The 22,726-nt window shown below is 37.3% G+C and overlaps 1 protein-coding gene across 1 annotated transcript in view; it reads left to right on the forward strand.

Moving 5' to 3' along the window:
• Positions 1–22,726, forward strand: part of LOC102699018 (catenin alpha-3) — a 545,540-nt gene that overhangs the window by 119,585 nt on the left and 403,229 nt on the right. The window contains exon 6 of the mRNA XM_006630805.3: positions 912–1,175. Within this exon, the coding sequence (XP_006630868.2) occupies positions 912–1,175 (264 nt within the window). The remainder of the gene's footprint in view (positions 1–911; positions 1,176–22,726) is intronic.

Below are 22,726 nucleotides of genomic sequence, written 5' to 3' on the forward strand. Positions count from 1 at the left end.
CAGAAAGTGCTCAATCTGGTCGTTAGAGCATGTGGCGGCACCGACACAGTCATCAATGTATTGCTTGTAGAGGTCAGGGCCAGTGTAGGAAGCGAAGAAGTGTTCTTCTACCCAGCTGACAAAAATATTGGCATAGCTGGGTCCCATTCTGGTGTCCATGGCAACTCCACTGACCTGTTGGTAAAAAAGGTTATTGAAAGAGAATGCATTAAGTGTGAGGAACAATTCTGCAAGGCGTAACAGGGTGTGGGTGGGTGGATTAAGCACTGTGCGTTTTTCCTGCGTGTACTTGAGAGCTGTAAGACCGTCATTATGGGGAATGACAGTGTAAAGACGTGATGTCCATGGTAAAAATGTAGCATTTTAGGCCCTGGAATTAGAAATAATTAAAAAGTTGGAGCAAGTGTCCTTGATTTATGAGGGAAAACCTTCAACCAGCGGTCTCATAAGGCTGTCGAAAAAGGCTGAGATGTATGTAGTCGGACAGTTGTATGCTGATACAATGGGGCTTCCAGGGGTGTCTGGTTTGTGGTTTTGGGGAGGAGATAAAATTGAGATACCTGGGGATGTTCAATGATGAGCTGGTTTGCCTCCTGGGAGAGCTCTTACTGTTGGTAAGAAGGGAGATGGTGGATACCACTTCCTTTTGGTAGTCAGTGGTAGGGTCCTGTTGAAGACAGAGGTAGGCAGAAGTGTCGGTTAGTTGTCTAGAGGCTTTAAAAATATATACTGTATAAACTAACATGCAAATGTCCTTAAAGTTTTAGATTTTTCTAGGAATGTCATTAAATTGTTTCCATGATGTTCATTAGTGAGCACATGTAAAAAATGTTTTAGCATTACTACAGCATTTAGCATATTTGTTGTATTTTGTTAAGTTGCACGTGTCATGAAATGCTTGTCTCCCTTAGGATCTCAAGTCCCCTGATCAACGTGATGAGATGGCAAGTGCCCGGGGACTACTGAAGCAAAATTCGTCTCTTCTATATTCAACCTCTTCAGCTTGCCTGGAACACCCTGATGTTGCTTCCCTGAAAGCCAGTAAGGACTCTATCTGTAATGAAATACAGGACGCCTTTACTGCCATTTCAAATGCTGCCCAGGGCATTGGGCAAGCCAAAGTTCAACCCATGTCAACTTCTGGGACTCTTGGGGGAGCACTTGACGAGTTGGAGGTAGGTTGACAACCTAAGTTATATCAGACTAAGATATCATTACTGTTGTACACAATTGGATTATCCTTCAATATCCACCACAGTATCCATCCTTTTATCTAAAATCATTTCAAATGTACTTTCTTTTATTAATAGTGTGCTATTAAAAAGGCAATCTGAATGTTCATCCAAAGCAAGTGTTACATTAGCTGTAGTGTTCTCAGGAGTAATTTGATTTTATATTTATCCTTCACATTTGTTAATGGGGCATTGGAATGATGCAATTCAGTGGGAATCTAGATATTATTTCATGCTGTTTTTTTTCTTTTTAAATGGACCTTTAGTGCTTATCTAATCAATGGAGGGTACATTATTCCTACCCCTCAGTCACCTGTTAAATATTGGCATGTGTTCCAGTCAAGAAAGCCATACCAGTGAATAATATGAATAGTGACTAAATTTATGAAGGTCTCAGATGAGTAGTTAGCCTTAAAGGTGTAGTGTATGTCACATAGTCCTTATCTTACTTCACTTTAACCTGTTGCACAAACTTTGATACATTATGTTTGATTAAAAATACAGAGATGACTGCAAGATCTTTGAAGATATTCTAAAGTTTTCTTTGCCATCCATGGCATCCTTAGTAATGTAATTTCAATCATTTTACAGTGCCCACTTTAAGTTTCATTATTTTAGAATCTAATGTTCTTCAGTAAATAGTCTTACAATTCTCTTCAGAGACAGGGGTTCAATATTGGTTGGATGGCCTGAATACCATGTTCATTGTTTTGCAAAATCAGAAAACCTTAGGTTTATGAAGCCTGCTGTTGTGAGGAAAAAAGCCATATGTCACCTGATATAACATCTATGGGATAGATTGGCATCTACTGTACTGCTGTCATCATCAGCTGTCATAGAATATAATCTATGACGTGTCTTCCTGGGGTGTAAAAAGATATAAACCAATTAAGCAAACCTACTATCTGCACTGGCTGCTAATGGTCAAACATAACAAAAAGTGGTTATTTCTACCATTAAATCTGGTCATTCCGTGTGGAACTTGTCATTTAAACCATTAGCCGCAAAATTACAAAAGATACTGTCAAGAAACAGCAAATTATGTTTTCTGTATTTCCCTTATTCTGTTTCTAAATATTGAATGCACAACAAATAAACCAACAAATCTTATATCTTTGGTTAAACTACATTTGTTGAACTCTGAAGACTTAATTGTTTTTTTTAAATAGATATAAACTATTTTTGATTGATTTCTGTGATGAGTGACAGCTATTTACATGTGAAATGAAGAGTTTTTATTAACTCTTGTACTAGAAGTAATTTTGCAGACTCGGATCTGGATGTTTTGGATTCAAAGTAGCATGCATTTCTTTAATTATTTTACATGAAAAAATAATTAAACATTTGCCTTACAGTTTCTTCACTAATGGTGCTGTTGGAAAGTGTAGTTCAAAAATGCATATATTCCACATTTAACTGAAGTTTAAACACAGCAACAATGAGTTGAGACTTTTAAACTTGAAAAATAATATCTGAGATCTTTCTGCTTCAATTGCTAACTCTTTAAATTTTGATGTGTAAAAGAAACACTGGAGAGGAGGAATTTTAAATTAAATCACATTTTCTCTTTTTAAAATTATTGCTGTCCAATATTATGATGTTTGTTTCAATTGTTGATTGTTTTCAAATCTTGGAAACAATAAAAAATAAACACAAGTATCCAAATATACTGTATACAGTATGCTTTAAAATAGGAGACACCATGAGGTACTGTATAAATTATCTTTGATTCTTTTAAAGTAGTTTTAAAGGACATTAAAGTATCACAAATGCAGAGTTATTATTAGGGATTGGTATATATTGTAATATGGCACTGAAAAGCTCTGTTTGACGTGCATCTTGTTAATATTCAAATGAACATTTTTCATCAGATTGAAATTAAGACACTAAGTAGACTTTATATTTGTTTGAAATACAATTATTGTTTCAGTGCTAGACACATAAATAGTAATTTATTAAATAACAATGTATTGGAGATGAAACAGAAATGTTTACTGAAACACAACAGTGGCCTTTTTCAGACCAGTCAGACGTGAAAACCAAAGAGCAAGACCACTATAATCACATAGGGTATTATTGGTCATACTGTCATACTGTTTTGAGTGCTACCAGTCCTGATTCTTGCATAGCCCAGTCTGCTATCTAGATATAAGAAAGGCTAATATCTAGATAGCAGGCTAGAACCCTCCACTGCAGATTCCAAAATTAAGGAATCATATTAATTTTTTTATTTGCTATTTAATCAGTCACTTTAAATTACTTTAAAAAATAGTTTATTTAATTGTTGTCAGTCTAATTTAGAAAGGCACTATGTGAAAAAAAACAGGTGTGGTGACAGCTTAATTATTTTTTTGCTTTCAAGATTATTTTCTTATTTAATATCATTTGTTTATTATTCAATCTGTTTTTGTTGTATTTTTTATAAAAAGTAAAATGTCACATAGTCCTTATCTTACTTCACTTTAACCTGTTGCTCAAACTTTGATACATTAAGTTAGTTTAAAAAAGTCTTATTTTCTCCATCTAGCAGCTGCAGCTTGAGTTAAAGTCTTGTATTAAAACAAAATTGCTGTAGACTTCTGTATTTTTAAACTTTTTTTTCCATTTGATTTGATTTACTAAAGACCTTTTTTTTCTTGATGGGATGGAATGTAGAGAAGAAATGATGACAGATTGGTAAGAAACTGGAATGCAAAGTACTAATGTTTCATGAGCAGGTAGTTGAATTTAGGTCCAGCATGTTTATCTTATGGTAGCGTTTGGAGCTTTCACCTGAAGATCTTAAGGACTGGGTTAATTTGCAGTGTTTAAAAAGGCATATGAACATTGGTAAATGGATTTCAAAATCTGTTTCACACATTGGTACTGTTTCTTTTTCACCTCTGAAAACAATGCATTTGGAGTTTTCAAAGACCTTGTATTACATTATTACACAGTAAAAAAAAAAAATCTAAATTGCAATAATTTGAGCTGCAATATTTTGCTCCTTATGCTCTGAGCTCAAGTGCGAACATCTGTTCAAATTATCCGCACACAATAGGGTTTGAACAAATAATTATTTTGCGTATTAACTTTGTAGAAGCTCTTTTGCAATTTAAAACCTCAAATTATGAACTTTTTTTTAAAGTAAGGTACACTGAAATATAACCATGTTTTAACTTAGGTATTGGTATGTTTTTTAAGAAATCTTTTGCCTAATCCATAAGTTATCCCTGTAGTTGTTTTTCAATACAAACACCTCAAAACAGCTACACCCATAGCATATAGAGTACCACATTTTTTAAAATATATTTTTTAGGGTATTTTATTCAAGCATATTTCTGTTTACTACTACGCTATTTTGGAGTGTCACTTTTAAGACTCAAGGCTTAGTGTAGAGGGGTAAGCAGCATTAATATTAAAGCTCAAGTTGGAATACTATATAAAATAGATCACAAAGCAGTGGTACATCCATTGAAGTCTCTCAGAAAAAAATGCTTTCATCTCATTGAGGACCTTTATTCATGCTTCTGTACTGTTAATATTGTTTTCTTGGTCTAGTGATGAACGGGCAGATACAAAAGTAAAGATGCAAAACAGCAATATTTCATGTTATGATGTGAAGTATAATGGCAATATAATATTTACCTCCAAAGTATCTCTTTATTAGCTCCAAGCTATTGACCTGGAGTTTTACTAACATGAACTAACTATAAATATACATTGCTGTTTGACTTGGATTAGCAAATTGCTCATACCTTAAAAGAGATGTCTTTCCAGCCTCTTGCAGGCTGATAACTAACTTTCTTTTGAGATTTAGGACTTCATTAATAATTAAGAAAAATGATTCTTGGCAGATGGTCATTTAAACAAATTGAATTAGTTCTCAAATCCCAGATCTATATGCTAAGATGCTGCCAGTGCCTTACCCTGATCAATATTAGTTTCTTGCAGTGATGGTATAATCTGCTGAGACTTATTGAATGAAACTTTTTTTTAACCTTATATATGGATAAACATATATATGTGCATGGCTAAACAATACAAATATATTTTGTGGTGTGAGGTTCAATAGAGGCATAGGGAAAGGCACCCATAAAACTGATGACTGCAGTGAGTGTAAATACAAGCTGTCATAGACTTTTGAAGGTCTCCCTTGTCTTGGAGTGCCCCAATCCAATTAGTGTTGTAGGTCACCTTATTTGTTACTTGATATTAAAGATTGGCAACACCTGTAAGATTTGGATAGTAATCTGTTCAATTCAGAGCACTTAGGTGCTAAGAGTACCTACTGTACTATAGATTCAAATCCTAAATAAGTTCTTATTTATTTTATATAATAATATATATAACATCATTTTATTAACCCTTTACAATTTCTTGCATTAGGAATTATCTTTTCTCATACCCCAGCTTGCTCTCCATGAAACACACAGACAGGGAGAGAGCCAGGGGTCAGAGCGGAGGGTCTGCCATTGTATGGCGCCCCTGGAGCAGTTGGGGTTAAGGGCCTTGCTCAGGAGCCCAACGGAGTAGGATTCCTCTGCCAGCTGCAGGATTTGAACTTGCAACCTTCCAGCCACAGGCGCAGATCCTTGGCCACAGAGCCACCGCTCTGCCCAAACAATTTAACAAAAATATCTATTTAAGTTAAGTTATCATTAACATTATCAATGAAAAAAATGTTGTTTTTTTTACTTTAGAAACTGGTTATTTAATGGTGAGCTACAAATGTTGCTGCATTGGAGCTCTCCAAGTCCAGGTTTGTACTTTAGCAGCTAGACATTCTTGTCGAGAACATTACACTTACAGTACACCCTCCCATCAACTAGTGTGTTGTACACTGCCATTAGTGTGCCATTAATATTTCTGAATACCTACATTACACTCACTATCATTCAACAGGGTGACTGAACCGTTACTGAAGAGGATTTGGGTCATTTTCAGTTGAGGTGACTTTGTGACCAGCATCTATCAAACCAAAAGCTTGAAGGTGTTGTGTTCTTGCATGTTAAATTTTCTCATCACCTCTGTCCATTTGACACTCTCACTAATGAGATGATTTAGTGCTCATGCAACAATGTCACTTGAGTATGTGACACTCACAAATGTTCAGTAAATCAAAATTATAGCAAAAAAATTTATTTAATATACACTGACACCAGAAACATTTAGTATATTACATAACATAATGTTATGGTATATTCAATACTATATTCAAAATCTATATAATTTATTTTTCTGAAAGCATAAAAACTTAAATAGAGTGTTGTTTCATCTGATGCTCATTATATTGGCACAGACAATTAAGAAATCTTGTGTATTCAATAACCATACAAAGAATTGGCAAAGTATTATTGATATTCCAGTTATTCATTGTAAATCAGAATTTCTTATCACTTAACTTACATGTTGAATTAATAAAAATATGAGTGGAACTAATTCTTGAACTGTTAATTCTACATGAACAGAAACTTCAGAGAGAAGGCTCTCTGAAGTGGGGGGGGGGGGTTAATTTAAAAATATTTTTAATCATTAATTAAAAACAAAAAATATTATAAAACTAAAATGCAGAACTGCCCTTTATTTGACTAATTTTTGCATTTTAAAGATACAAACTTAATGTTACTTTTGTGTGTTCTAACTGCTTCCAAAAGGCTGAGGCATATTTTGTATAGTAATGAGTGCTGCAGAATAACAGTGTTGTATTCTCCTTTCTCTGTTCCATTTGATTGTGCATTTCTCATTTTTTGGTTGTGCCTTTGTTGCTATGCAGCTTCTGGCTCTGTTGTAATACCCTGCTGGCAATCTGCAGATAGGCTGCAGGCAATTGTTACCTTACCTCCATTATACACAATTTGCCGTAAACAAGGAAAAACCTTCACACCATGGGTACTCTACCTGTGCAGTGACAATATCTCTGAATATTTCTTATTTCATTATATTTTGATGTGAAAAACCTAAATTTCTATCTTTCAGTAAGCAAAGCTATTTAACTGTAACTGTGTGAAAGCTGTAAAAGCCTTATGTCATGGATCTGTTTAGAAAAAACATACTGCTTTTTCGGGGGGCAGTTCATTTTTATCGGGTTGCCTTTAAATTTTACTCTTTGGACTATTTATACACTCTCTGTAATAATACCTTTTAACTATTTCTAGACCTAAATGAGTAATTGAATTTTGGTTTAATTAAGTTATTTTATTTTACAGTTTGATGATGGTTTTAAGGGAGTTGTTCAGTTACTGACATATCACATGGTTGAACAGAACACACAAATCATTTTATTTTTTTGTTAGGTAGAGTATAAAGAAATTAGATGAACTTGGGTTGCCATTGTGTTTTCCTTTATATTAAAATAATAGCAGATTCCAAAGAGTAGCAAAGAAAAAAAAAATCAAATTTGATGCTTCTGCTGAATATACAAGTAATTAGTTTTTACTTTAGGCATATTTGACCTTTGATTGCTAGACATACAGAAGGCATACTTGACTATATTAATTTGTAATTGAAATGCTTCACTACCTTTTACACATGACACCTCTAGCTTCATCCTTAGTTCTCAACATTCCCCATAGTACTGTATAGTCTTTGATAAGGTGAATTAATTACTAATGCCTGTTTCACTTAACTGGCCCTCTGCCCATGTGCCATGCTTGATTGTGATCACCAGATTTGATAGATATGGTCTTAGTTAGCCTAGAGGTCCAGCTCCTTTTAGGTGTCATTGATTCATGGTGCATATGAATGGCATTGAGTAAATGTTATTCTTTCACTGTACTGTTTAGTGAATGTGTTTGCAAATCTGATACTCCAGACTGTTATAGCTTTAAGTGTGATGTAGAATATAATATATTTATGTATATTAATTAAAACAATGTAATTTACAATAATCTGTACAATGTAGACCATTTATTTAATTAATGGTTTAATTTACCAGCCTATGTTTAAATAATCTTTGTCAACAGTTTGTATTTATTCATTGCATTTTTGTATTCATGAACATAGAATATTAGTAATGTACTGTATACAAGCTTAATACATTTAATATTTGTCAGGACATGCTTTGCTAGAGAAAGGCTACAACAGTAATAAATACAAAACTCTTCACCTGAAGCTTTAAAGCTGAATCCAGTATTTGGAATATTTTTTAAGTCCTTATTTAGGTCCTTTCCATTTTCTGTCATCTTAAACAAAGCAAAATATAGACTCTTGTATTTTCAGAGGGTTGGATATATGCTTAACTATTTTAGTTTTATTTTATTTAAGAATTTTATGATTGTTTTGGTTTGGAGACCAAGAAAGTGAGTTCCAGTAGAGCTTAATGACAGGCAGCAGTGTTTAGAGGTTCTGGGCAACCTTGAACATTCTGGGTTTAAATAGATAGATACTTTATTGATCCTGTGAGGGAAATTGCGGAAAACAGTTGTTGTACCCTTAAGCAAAGTACTACACACAAATTGTTCCAATAAAATGCCCAGCAAAATGGATAAAATAAATTAGGGAGGAGCTAATAAAATGTTAAAAATAAAGTTAATATAATTTTATTATTGATATTATAATAATATTGTACATTTTGTTTTTTTTATTATAGTTATTTACTTACTTTTGTTTTCCTTTTTTAGTAAAAACTACTGGAAAAGACTGTAAAACACTTGATATATGTTGTGTTTATCCTATTATTTTTTATTTTTCTATAATTTGTTGTCACAAAAAGGGAGAAAATAAACCCTGTGCAGGGCTAAGAAAGCCACATACACAATAACCAGAAGTCCAAAACGCTAAGCTAGTATCCAAAAATCCAGAAAACGAGCAATAAGTCAAAAACAGAGGGCAGTAGAACCAAGGCAACAAATCCAATCCGAAAGGCGAGAACGAAAACCAAGAAATAGACAAAAGTCAGTAAACAATCCAAAATCAGAGAAGACAAGAAAGACAATGCGCACTGCGGGAGCTCCGAGTGACAAACTACAATAGTGAGCAAAGAAGAGGGGAAAACGAGGAACTAAAATAGTGATAGCAGATAAAAGTGATAGGATACGTATGGTGTGAGTGTTTGTGAAAAATGGTGCGCATGGGTATGTGAGAGTGAGTGGAATGTGTTACATTTGTCAGCACTTGTTTCAACTGAGCACTTGTGGTAGAACATCCTAAATTTTCAGTTGACGTCTAGTCTTTTTTTTCTAAACGTAGATGCAGTAAAATTAACTAGACATGAACCTGAGCTTAACTGCCCCAGGGAAATGACTTTAAAGTCTTACCTTCATAAAAAAGTAATAAACAGAATAAGCCAGGTTCAAGTGAGTTTGATCACAGAAAATAAAAATTATCCAGTTCCAATACTGATTGGAGATATAAATACTCTGGAGTTCTGTTCATGCAAAAAGTTAATTGGAAATAAAATATGCAAAAAAAAGGGAAGTTGTGATTTGTAGTTCTGAGTTTTATTTTTGCCATATTTCTGATTATGTTTTTAACAGATTAGTATCTTTGTATGAAAACTGAAATAAGTTTTGTTATAGATCTTTTTTCAAATATTTTTTTCAGCTTAGACTTATATTTTACCAGAATGAGTAAACTTCTCACGAAGAGTAGAAAGGTTTTTAAAACTTCCAGCTATCAGACACTTTGCCATGCAAACACCTTTTGCTACTCTGCTTTTTGTATCTTGTGATTTAAGTTCCATTTTTATGTCTGTTGCTTCTATGCTGACTTGCCACGCTAAGCATAACTGTACAGATAGCTTCTGCAATGACCTTTTTAATGTGAAAGCACCAATTATTTTTCTTTTTATTTCTCTAGTTGGCAATTACAACCTTGTAACTCTTGGAAGACAAGCATTTTTCAGAAAACATTTTTTCAGTACCTATTTTTGTAGTTTTGAAATGCAAGTGATTTGCTCAGAACATTCTTTGGGTACTTCAGAAATCATTCAAACTTTTATTGTTTTTCACACTACTGTATGTTTTTCCTAGGCAATTGTTAGTTTTTTTTTTTAGAAAAACAGGAATATTCTTTTGTTTGAGAGTAGTTTCTGAAACTTTGCTGACAAATATTAACATTTTGTGAAGTTAAAAAAACATTCTTTAACCCTTTGACTTCTTATGTTTACAGTGACCGCAAAATGAATTAGCCAGTAAAATGAGGACACGTACAGTACAGCTTTCACTTGAAACTTTAGCTCTAAGGCTCTAGGCATGCTACAGAGGGTGATGTTTTATGGCTAAGAATACATTGGGCAACTCAATCCTATCCAACCCTGGGAAATACTGGTCCCTATCACTGATGTCTGGGTTACAGGGCAAACTCTGTCCTATGAACAGACACCATTACTGGTTGAGCCACATAGTAAATGAAAATAATATTTGAAGCACTAAAAAGAGAACCCATCCATCAATTTTCTAACAGCTTTATGTAATACAGGGTTGCTGGAGAGCTGGAGCTTCCCAAGCAGTGGGCACAAGGCATGATACACTCTAAATGGGATACCAATCCATTATGGGGCACAGGCAGATGCAAACACACACACTCACACCAGGGACAATTTTCCCAGAAGCCATTTAACCTACTAGCATGCCTTTGGACAGTAAGAGAATCCTCTTTAATTGTTGTTAAAGAGGAAACCCACATAAACACAGGTGGAATATACAAGCTCCACACAGTTGTACACTTAAGAATGGTAACAGATTGTTTCAACAAAATACCAAGCAAAATGGACATAGATATAAATTAGCTCCCCAGGAATTGAACCCGGGCCCCAAGTGCTGAATGCCAGTAATACCATTGCACTACCATATCACCCGCTAAAAGAGAATCATCATGCTCCATGCAATCATCAAAGAAGACAACAAACATGCAGCTTTTGTTAATATCAGAATAAAGGTAGCTTTTATTTATTTTGTACAGTATGGCGTAACCATGGGAAACTTGGATTCTTACTAAAAAATGTAATTACATTTATGTAATGAAAATTTCAATTTTCATCTCGCAACAATAGATGTCACTCAGGATTCCAATTAGCATCAAGGTTGCTTTGTAGCTGGAAAGCTTTCCTGTATCTGAACTAGACTGGTGACTTATTGGTCACTTGGGTATTAGCTGAGGTTGTGGCATGTTCAACTGCCCTACTTTTTATTCCCCCACTATTGGTAGGTACAAGTAAGCCTGTCACAGTATGTGGTATAGTTTTCTGTGGCTAGAGTTGTAAAAATGTAAACATTTAATTTCAAAGATGTGTACTGTAGTTTGCAGGCTTTTCATTTATTCATTCCTTTTTTTCTATCTAAACAGTCTTTAGATAGAGATAGCAGTTTTTTATTAATGGTTAACTCCATCATCTATAAAAAGCAGGGACATTATTTTCTGTAACAATAGCTGTCATCTGTTTGTCAGAGGGGAAAGCCATGCACAGGCATATTAAATTTGTAATGATTCACCTGGGGACAATGTTGTTAAAGTTTATAATTACCCACATCCTCAGATATAGACAAGACATATGGCCTAAGTATTGAACCAGAATTTCAATGCAAATGCAAAACTCTCTATTGGTTTTTCAAGATTGGATCTGATCAGATATTTCCATTTCCATTCACAGTACACATACAATAAAGCTGGATTAGCATAGTATTTCATACATTAAAAAAAAAACGAATTACATGTTACACAGTAATATCTTTTTTTAGCAGCATAACATGATCTATACATTGATCTAAACGAATGGTCTAAAAGCAATATTTTATAAAGCCGGTATTTCCAAAGTAGTTTTAAGAATATAGATACATGTTAAAGTAGACACGAGTACCTAAAGTAACCTGGAGTGCTTAAATGATGTTCAATGAACACATGGAAATATTTTAGTTAGTCTGTCCCTTCACTAATGTGACCAGAGATCAGATTCATACAACAGAACAATAACATGGATCAACCTTTCTTTCAAATCTTCCACATTACATTCATACACAGATTTCATGTACCGAATACTAATTCATTACCAAAATAGTAAAGATTGACCAAAAACTCATAGACTTTCTCTATTTAATATGTAAGGATACTACGATATTGATGAATGAGTATATTTGTTGTTTTTATTTAATGTTAAATTTACACTGTCAGGGACTACACTACACTGAAATATGTTTAATACACTAAAAAGAAACCTCCATCACTGAGACAGGTAGGGTAAAGCAACAGACACTCTGAAAATTCTAAAAATGTAAATGTATGTCATTTTTTCCAGCAATCCCTAACATATTTGTGAAGTCTACAGGCAGACTAAATGAAAATGCTCTGAGACTATTACCTGTGTCTGTAATGGAAAAGTTTTCTACATGCATTTTATTTTTCAGAAAGTAAATCATGGAATACAAAGGCAAATCATTATGCAAATCAGACACTGCCACACATTTATTTCTGTATTGTGTCCTTTCATCTGAATACATAAGAATAAACTTCAATAAATATTGTATCACCTTTGTGTATTAACTGAGCAGCATATTGATTTCTAGAGAACATAGGTAATAGAAAAATGCTATGGATAATGTTTCTCTCTTTTTCCCAGCTAATCAAGTTCTTAATTGTACCCTGTCAGAATTTAAAATGAACATGTCAGCATTCCATCACCCCTTATGACTTAGTTATTTCAGCTAATTTTCTTTCCTCTTAATTGTTCCATACTCCAGGCATAACTGATTTGCAAATATTATAGAAAAAAATGAACAAAGTGTTTTTCCGTTACAAATACCGACCATTGAAATGCCAGACAGGCAGATCAGCAGAAACTGTATATGACTTAAATACAATTAATCACTATTGTTTGTGAAAAAAGCATGATCATATTATCTCCTTTTTGCAATTCCTTTTCTAATGCTGCGATGCTTATTATTACTGAAATATAAAAAATTGGAAGCTCATGAGAGAAGGTATGGTTAAATAATATTTAACATTGTGTTTTAGATGTTGTACTGCCAGAAAATGTTCATAGGGATCTAGAGAGTTAAGTGAGTGACAAAGTTGCAGAGACAAACAAGCACTTGTTCTGGTGGTTCAAGGTCCATATTCGTGGAAAACTAGCCTGATTTGAGATTACAATATATGAAACATTAATGGACTATTTCTAGAATTCTCAATGGGAATGTCACTTTGTCTTCTGGATACCCACTTTTTATTTGGAAAATAACAGTGAAAAAGGAACCAGCAACATAAAAGTTTAGTTTGTTTTTTATGTATAAAGCAAGTACATAAGTTTCCCAGCATGTTGATCTGCTTTTAGTACAGTACTTTGGATGTACAATATAAAAGTCACCCAGCCTTTTAATATTTGTGTTGTTCTCTTTTTTCTAAATCAATATTTAGATCTAGTACTGTTGATTTCCTGTACATATGGTAGAGCTTGCTTGGCTATTGGAGTACTTATTTGAGCCAGTTTTCTAAAATGACAAATATCTGATTTATCTTTAGATTTGTTTTTATCCATTGAATAGTGTTTACCAATTTTTACTCTTCAATTTTGAACCACACTGAGTGCAGTTTATCACCTAATCTTCAGTGGAAGAAAAAGGAAGTCTGTTGTTACCCAAGACTAGGTCAACCATGTTCAAAATTGCAACATATTCTTTCATATTAAATGTAATTGTCTGCTCAAGAGCAGAATTTAAAAATGCAGAGAATATGGCAACTGGAAAATGGTATTTTAGGGGAAATGTGAAACACATTTAAATAGAATTTTATTAAATGTGGATATAAAATATAATATTTTATTTCACATATTGTATTTATTTGAGGGTTTAATAACATAGGGTGCATGTTATAATACATGGTGGATGTTATAAAACAGGTTATAATAGAGGGTGGATGTTCGTCATATATGCAATGTACCACAGTGTTTGATCTTTGCGTGAAATTTGGTGTTGATGTCACTCTGCAGCCAGAGGGCGCTCCTTCTCTGTCCTGTCCCTAGTTTCCCTTGGGCTATATATTTCCAGGTCTTGCACTCTGCCCTCGCTCAGCATTGACGTTCGGATGTCCTGAGACCCGCCTAGCTCCAGGGCGCCCCACGTCCGCTCCCTGAGGGCGTAGGTTTCTATAAGAAATTCCTGAACTCTTTGCACTAATGAGCCCGGGCCTTTTTCCTGTCTCGCCGCTACGCATATGGGTCTTTTTCGGCTCTCCTGCTCCCCACGGTTAGTCCCTTTGGACGTCCGTGACAGTTGAGCTTTCCAGTCAGTACTATTGTTTTTCTTTATTTTTTTTAGTAATAAAATTCTTGTTTGCCTTTGACTTATTATATTTTCATCAAATTGTACCAACACACAAAGCACAATCTTTTCAAATATGATACGGTACATTTTGTACTGTTTTTTGGATTACCAAATTTCCTTTTAACTTCATTATTAATGAGTTATACTCTACTTGCTTTTCCTTTTTTACTGTATGTCCATTTTAATTTATTTAATGCACCATTCGCATAAAGCAAAAACAGAGCTGTGCTAATAATGGCTCATCAGACCTCCCTCATTTTTTTCATTCCAAAATAATTGTGTTTAGTTTTTGTTCTGAATTGCCAGGTTGTTTCTGAACAGCCACCTGGGAGTAGGGGCATAGTTGTAACAGAATGAGAGATGTATGGAGAAGCCAAGGCAGAGATTAGAGAGCACTTAACCTTTTAAAATAAGTTCCATTCCCTCAGATATTCAGAAAATCATATTGCCTAATGATTTGTACTCTCCTCTTGTGCAAAGCCTGCAAATAAACAGATGCAGTAAATGCTCTGTGGGGAGCAGATCTCATTAACTTCTGTTTATAGAGTAGGGGATGCAGCAGTGAGATCCCCCACAACTAGATTTACAATTTCTCCTCATTGTTGCCCGCGGCTGGTGGTCTAGAATCAGTCAGATATATAGTCCAGCTAGCTGGAGAGTGGAGAATCTAACAAATCTAAAAAATTAGGCAGACCTGCAATGCTAAGTTTAATGGTTGAACTCATATTATTTAATGCTGTGTTTGAAGAACTGATTTACACCGAGAGTGTGTGTATGTTCAAGCCCAAGCCAACTGAGGTTAAAGAAGAGAGAGGTACAGTACCAGACCTACTATTCTCATACGTAGTTAATGAAGATGGGTGCATAGCTGCACATACTGTACAGAATATTCCTACACTACCCATTGTTTGACTTTTAAAATTTACAGTGTTAAAGTATTTACATTTTTTATTTACAGTGGCTGTTAAGCATTTCCATTGCTCAGAGGAAAAATAATCAGTTTGTTGTTGTAGTACGATAACTTCGCTATATGAAACTTTGTGGTATCTTCCACGTGGAGATAACAGGGGATATAAACCCCTCGATCACAGTCCATTTGGGAAGGACAGGAAAGAGAAGAACTTGCTTCATATTCCCTGTAGGTCAAAGGGTTAAACCCAAATGGTGGTGAACTGAGCATTGCCTTTGCGGCATCCTTGAGATCTGTTTTTGTCTGTTAATGCTTATGGTCTACCTTTTGGAACACAATGGGTATATCTAAAACATTTTTTAGTTAAGTCTTCTGTTCTCACAATTTTCCAATTTTCTGACATCTTAATTTTATAATTTTCAAGGATGCAATTTTTATGGGGAGTTACACCTCAGGTTGGATGCAGGGCAGGTTTTTTTGTGAGATAAATAATTATTTTATTTCAGCACATTTATTAGTATACTGTCATTATTTAAGTATAAAATGCTCACAAATGGGTGAATCCTCAATTATTTAATTCATTTTAACTCTTACCCAACAGGTTTTGATGTGCTTAGTTTTAATGTGCACTTTTAAGGACTGTGGAAAACTTTTCAACGTTTCTAAAATTTGAGGAAAGTTTTTCCTGACAGCAGAGTTACTGTATGGTACATACTTTAAGAGGACACGGGGAAGGGTCATCTCTAACAGGTATTTCCGAAACGAAACGCTGAAAATGCTAGAGATTGACCTTAGCAAGATGGCGGACAAAAAGAATCAGCTGACCAGTAGATGGAAAGGGTCTACCTTAAGAAACAACGAGACACAGCTGAGACGCAACAGGAACCGGAATATAAGTGGCCCAGAGGCAGTGAACAGCGCGGAAGCTGGTAAGGTGAATGCGTTTTGGAGGAGAAGAGTGGAAAGAGGTGCTTGTTATGGATCGGGCTAAGGAACAACGAACGACTGCAAGGAGAAAGGCTTATGATTTTGGATTACGGACACTGGTTTAGGATACATCACGGATTGTCTTTATTACGAATTTTTGGAACTCGGAACGAATCAGGACTAAGGGAACGGATTACGGACTGTATTAGGAAGACAGTTGTTGGAAGAAACGCCACGGATCTGAGGACAGTAAAGTGTGGTGTAAGTACTACCTTCGTTTACATAAACTATTCCCCGGAGACACCACAATTGGTGGAGGATGCGGGCAGCTCCCGCTCGGGTTTGAGAATCGAAGAGAGCAAGTTTTTTTTGTGTGTGTGTGTGTGCGGGTTCCGCTTTGCGCGTGTGAAGAAACGCTATGGAAGAATTAATACAGCAGTTGTCCCAGGCCACCCTCGCCCAATTCCAGGCATTAAAAGGACAACGAGAAGCTAACGAAGCGCAACTGGAGGCGAACCAAATCCAAAAAGAAACCAACGAACGAATTATAGAGGAGCAAAAATTAATACGCGCAGAGTTGTGCAGGTTAAGGGAAGAAATCCAGCAGGCCCCGGTAGCGGGGAGAGGCACCGCTCAGGAAGAACAAATTACGCTAGAAAAGATAACTGAGCTTGATGAGGTGGAAGCGTATTTAACCACCTTTGAAAGAACTGCAGCTCGAAATGCATGGCCCAAAGAGCAATGGGCTGGGAGAGTAGCCCCTTATTTAATTGGAGAAGCCCAAAAGGCATATTATGATTTAAAAGAAGAAGATGCAGAGAATTATGAGACTCTGAAAAATGAAATATTGGCAAGACTAGGGGTAACCATGGCGATACGAGCAGTCCGGTTCCACAATTGGAGCTACCAGATGAACAAGCCTACGAGGTCTCAGATGTTTGACCTGGTACATCTGGCAAAGAAATGGCTCCAGCCAGAAGAAATAAACCCAGGACAGGTGGTAGAAAGGGTGGTGTTGGATCATTTCGTGAGGAGTCTGCCTGTGCACCTGAAAAGGAAAGTAAGTGAAGGGGATCCCCAGACCCTAGATCAAGCCGTGGACTGGGTGGACAGACACCATGCCACAGAGGCCCTGATTAGGGAGAGAAAAGGGGACTTTCGGAGGGAGGAGAGAAGAAGCCCCAAGAGTCTGGAAACCGAAATAAAGTATCGGCCTATAAATATCGGGAACCTATACAGTTAAAAAAAACCCTTCGGGGGAAGTCTGACTCAAGGCCCCGGCCATGGGAAGAAACCCGGCGATGTTTTAATTGTTAGGAAGAAGGGCATTTAGCCAGCTATTGCCCCGGCCTGCCCGAACCCATGCAGGTAGACCCCAGAGATGAAGCCCTATGCAACTACCTTACAGCGGGGGTCCCGACCCGCGAGGATCCCCATCTTACGAAAATCGAAATAGAGGGAGAACCCATCGAGGCCTTATTGGACTCTGGCAGTGCGGTGACCCTGGTGACCCCTACAATACTTCCGGGAGGACTAGAGATTCCAAGAACAAAGGGAATACCTATTACTTGCATTCCCGGGGACACCAAAGACTATCCGATGGTCGAATTGAGCATCTCTACAGAACAGGGGACCTACCGCTCAACGGTAGGAGTGGTTGAGCAGTTGCCATACCCTGTCATACTGGGACGAGACTGTCCCCATTTCCTCCAGATTTGGAACACGATCCAATCAGCTAGGCCAAGACCAATCCCCTGGCCGGAAGACAGTGGTGACGCCCCTACCGACGACCCTGATGAGACGGACCCACAAGAAAGCGGAACGGATCTTTCTTGTGGGTCCGTCTCATCAGGGTCGAGTTGAGTTTGGAAATATGGAACTACCGAACTGGGAACCCCCAGAACGTCGGGGTAAGTTTGGGACGGCCCAACTAGAAGATGGGAACTTGAGACATGCGTGGGGACATGTCAGGAAAATTGATGGGGAGTGGTGTACTGATCCTAACACAGTGAGTTACCCATATTTTATGACAAAGAATAATCTCCTTTATCAAGTGCAGCAGAAGGGATAGGAAGAAGTGGAACAACTCCTTATTCCCCGGCCTTACCAGATGAAACTCCTCAACTTGGCCCATAGCCACCTCCTGGGTGGGCACCTGGGAGTAAAGAAGACATCCGAGAGACTCCTCTCTAGGTTCTTTTGGCCAGGGATCTATAAGGCCATTGAGAAGTACTGTCGGGAATGCCCCGAGTGTCAGAAAAGTGCGCCACAACCTTATTATAGGAACCCTTTGATTCCCCTCCCAATTATTGAAACCCCCTTCGAACGGATTGGGATGGATTTGATGGGGCCCCTGATCAGAACCACCAAGGGTCACCAATATATTCTAGTAATAGTAGACTATGCTACCAGGTACCCCGAAGCCATTCCGTTGAGAGCTGCCACCACCAAAAACATAGCTAGGGAGCTAGTACAACTGTTCGCTCGAGTCGGAATTCCTAAAGAGATCCGAACCTCTGTTTATCACCCTCAAACCGATGGTCTAGTAGAACGTTTTAATAAGACCCTGAAAAGCATACTTAGGAAGACGATGCAAAAGGATGGGAAAAATTGGGATCAGCTGCTCCCGTATCTCATGTTTGCGGTTCGAGAAGTACCGCAGGCTTCGACTGGATTTTCCCCCTTTGAATTATTATACTCTCGGAAACCACGGGGCCTATTGGACGTGGTCAAAGAATCGTGGGAACATCAACCTTCCCCTTTACAAACTATCATTGAGCATGTGGAACAGATGAGAGAAAGAATAAATGTTATTGTTCCCTTAGTGAAAGAAAACCTGGAGAAAGCCCAGGCTCAACAACAATAAATTTATAATAGGGGAGCAGTTGCGAGGGAATTTCAGATTGGGGACAGGGTACTGGTGCTAGTTCCAACCCCAGAGTGTAAATTCTTGGCATCCTGGCAGGGACCTTATGAAGTGGTGGAAAAGGTGGGGCCAGTCAACTATAAGGTCAAGCAACATGACAGAAGACGGCAGCATCAAATCTACCACGTCAATTTGCTGAAAAAATGGCATGGCTCCGAAGTTCTGCTCACCCACTTTTCCCCAGACCCTCTGGAAGAAGAAATGGGTGCAGTAGCCGTGGGAGACCTGGCTCCGGCACAAAAACAGGAACTACAAGAATTCCTGTCCCAAAACAAAGATGTTTTTTCCCGGACACCTGGTCGAGCCCACCTTATACAACATAAGATCGTCACGGAACCGGGGAAAAAGGTAAGGCTACCCCCGTATCGAGTACCAGAAGCCAAAAGGAAACTGATTAAAGAAGAGGTGGGTAAAATGCTGGAGATGGGAATAATCGAGGAATCCCATAGTGAGTGGGCTAGCCCGATAGTTCTGATCCCCAAGCCGGATGGAACTATCCAATTTTGCAACAATTTCAAAAGGTTAAATGAGATCTCGCGGTTTGATGCATACCCCGTACCCCGTATAGATGAACTAATCGAGCGATTAGGTAACGCTCGATACATCAGCACCCTTGATCTTACGAAGGGATATTGGCAAGTGCCGCTGGCCAAAGAAGATAAAGCCAAAACCGCTTTTGCCACACCTGAAGGACTATATCAGTATAGGGTCCTACCCTTCGGTTTGCATGGCGCTCCCGCAACATTCCAAAGATTGATGGACCGAATTCTGAGATGTATCGGGATTTTGCAGCCGCCTACTTGGATGACGTTGTAATCCACAGCATGACCTGTGAACAACATCTACATCACCTGGAAGCAGTGACTGGAGCGTTGTGAGCAGCAGGATTAACGGCCAACCCAAATAAATGTTGTCTGGGGGCTAGGGAAGCCAATTACCTGGGTTATACGATCGGGAGAGGATTGATCATGCCCCAAGATCAGAAAGTACAATTAATCAAGAACTGGCCCAAACCAGCTACCAAGAAGCAAATTCGAACGTTTGTGGGACTGGCAAGTTACTATCGGTGTTTCATCCCAGGGTTTGCAGCCATGGCCGCCCCTCTACACGATCTGACGAAGATGAGCTGTCCGGAGAAAATAAAATGGACCGACTTGGAAGAGAGGGCTTTCCAAGACTTAAAAGCAGCTCTCACTTCTCAACCAGTCTTACAGGTACCAGACTTCAGTAAGCCTTTCATGGTACAAACTGATGCTTCAGACACTGGGATTGGAGCCATACTGTCGCAGGAGATTGAAGGACTGGAGCATCCTATTCTGTATATCAGCCGTAAGTTGAATCCAGCCGAAAAACACTATTCCACGATAGAGAAAGAATGTCTAGCAATCAAATGGGCCCTAGACTATTTGAAGTATTATTTATTGGGAAGACAATTTATATTATACACAGATCATGCGCCATTAACATGGATGTTACAAAATATGGATAAAAACGATAGAATTACGCGGTGGTGTCTTAGTCTGCAAAGATTTCAATTTCAGATGGTCTATAGACCTGGAAGAAAACAAGGAAATGTAGACGCCCTCTCCCAAATGCACTGTTTGTTTTTTTCTAGATCGCCCGAGGTCGGGGCTGATTTCAGGGGGAGGGAATGTAAGAGGACACGGGGAAGGGTCATCTCTAACAGGTATTTCCGAAACGAAACGCTGAAAATGCTAGAGATTGACCTTAGCAAGATGGCGGACAAAAAGAATCAGCTGACCAGTAGATGGAAAGGGTCTACCTTAAGAAACAACGAGACACAGCTGAGACGCATCAGGAACCGGAATATAAGTGGCCCGGAGGCAGTGAAGAGCGCGGAAGCCGGTAAGGTGAATGTGTTTTGGAGGAGAAGAGTGGAAAGAGGTGCTTGTTACAGGGCTAAGGAACAACGAACGACTGCAAGGAGAAAGGTTTATGATTTTGGATTACGGACACTGGTTTAGGATACATCACGGATTGTCTTTTTTACGAACTTTTGGAACTCGGAACGAATCAGGACTAAGGGAACGGATTACGGACTGTATTAGGAAGACAGTTGTTTGAAGAAATGCCACGGATCTGAGGACAGTAAAGTGTGGTGTAAGTCCTACCTTCGTTTACATAAACTATTCCCCGGAGACACCACAATACCTTGAGTAGAAACGTTTTGACTTTTTTGACTGGACTACAGCTTTCACAGTTTAAACGAAAAAAATGCAGAGCCCATGTGAGGCATTTGTACACCATAGAACAAGTAATAGGTTTATTCCATGCTGAAAAGAGAAGAAAGATAACAACGTTTCGGCCGTGGAGCCTTCTTCAGGTGTCAAATTTGTATACCCTGTCCATTGTACCATCAACAATATTGGAAAACCTTCTAAACCCTGATAGTTTTTGGACTCGCTCAAAAGAATGATGTTTAAACTTCTGGAATATCTGTTTTTGACTGATTTAGGTCAGTATGATCTGTTTATGATTTAGCTGCATAGAGAAGGTAACATAAAAGCCTGTTAGGCTGAAATATTGTAAATGCCTATGTGCTATAGCTAGTAGGTCCTATGGATATACTAACTGAAAAAAAGAGCAAATAGGAAACACTTTGAAAATTATTTGAACATTACAATTATTAATATTGTAATATTGTAATATTGTAATCCCATCAAACACTACTTTGATGGGCAAGGCACTTGATTATATAAAAACAGCCTGGGAAGGTGATTAGTGACCATGCTGTAAACATGTTTGACTTTTATCTGATATTGTGGTTTTGCCACTTCTAAAACAGAAAAGCTTGCCATCGAAGTTTGTTTTAAGAGTAGAGGAGGGCTTGGAGCTCTCAAACACTAGCCATTCACAACTGATGTGCGCCTTTTGAAAGAACACTAGTTTATTAATCAGATCAAGAATGTTGCTTGTGCTTGATTGAATCAAGTGTGCTTGATTGTAGACTGTTCCTGACAAATCATAATTTTATGTGAATGAAAAATAATATAATAAATACTAAAAAAACATAAATTCAGTTGTATAATGGTTTGCTTTACTGGTGTATAACTGGGATTTCCTTAATGTTTAACAGGTGAAAGCAATTTTGATCTATGAAACTATAGAATCCGTTATATCCTTTATGCAGGAAAGTTATTATTTTGCTATAGTTTAGTTTTATATGAAATGTATAATTTGTTGATGAAAAGGAACAACGCAATGTGAAAAAGTAAATCCTTTTCCAGTTGATACATTTTAAGCTTTTAAGAATGTTGTTTTTCATCAGCATTGTCATCAATCAGATGTGCGAACTGTGGCTATCTGCTTGCCTTTGGTGTGCTGTGTTATGTTAAATTAATATTCACAACAAACAATTCTTTTGTAAGAATATATTGTAACTGAAAAGACCTAACTTAAGGGTCTCCGGTAGACACCACTTTCATTTCTAATAGAGGAATTTTATGGAACAACTCTGGATAGTGGGTGACATGGTGGC

The sequence above is a fragment of the Lepisosteus oculatus genome, chromosome 4 (assembly GCF_040954835.1).
Source record: "Lepisosteus oculatus isolate fLepOcu1 chromosome 4, fLepOcu1.hap2, whole genome shotgun sequence".
Classification (NCBI taxonomy): Eukaryota; Metazoa; Chordata; class Actinopteri; order Semionotiformes; family Lepisosteidae; genus Lepisosteus; species Lepisosteus oculatus.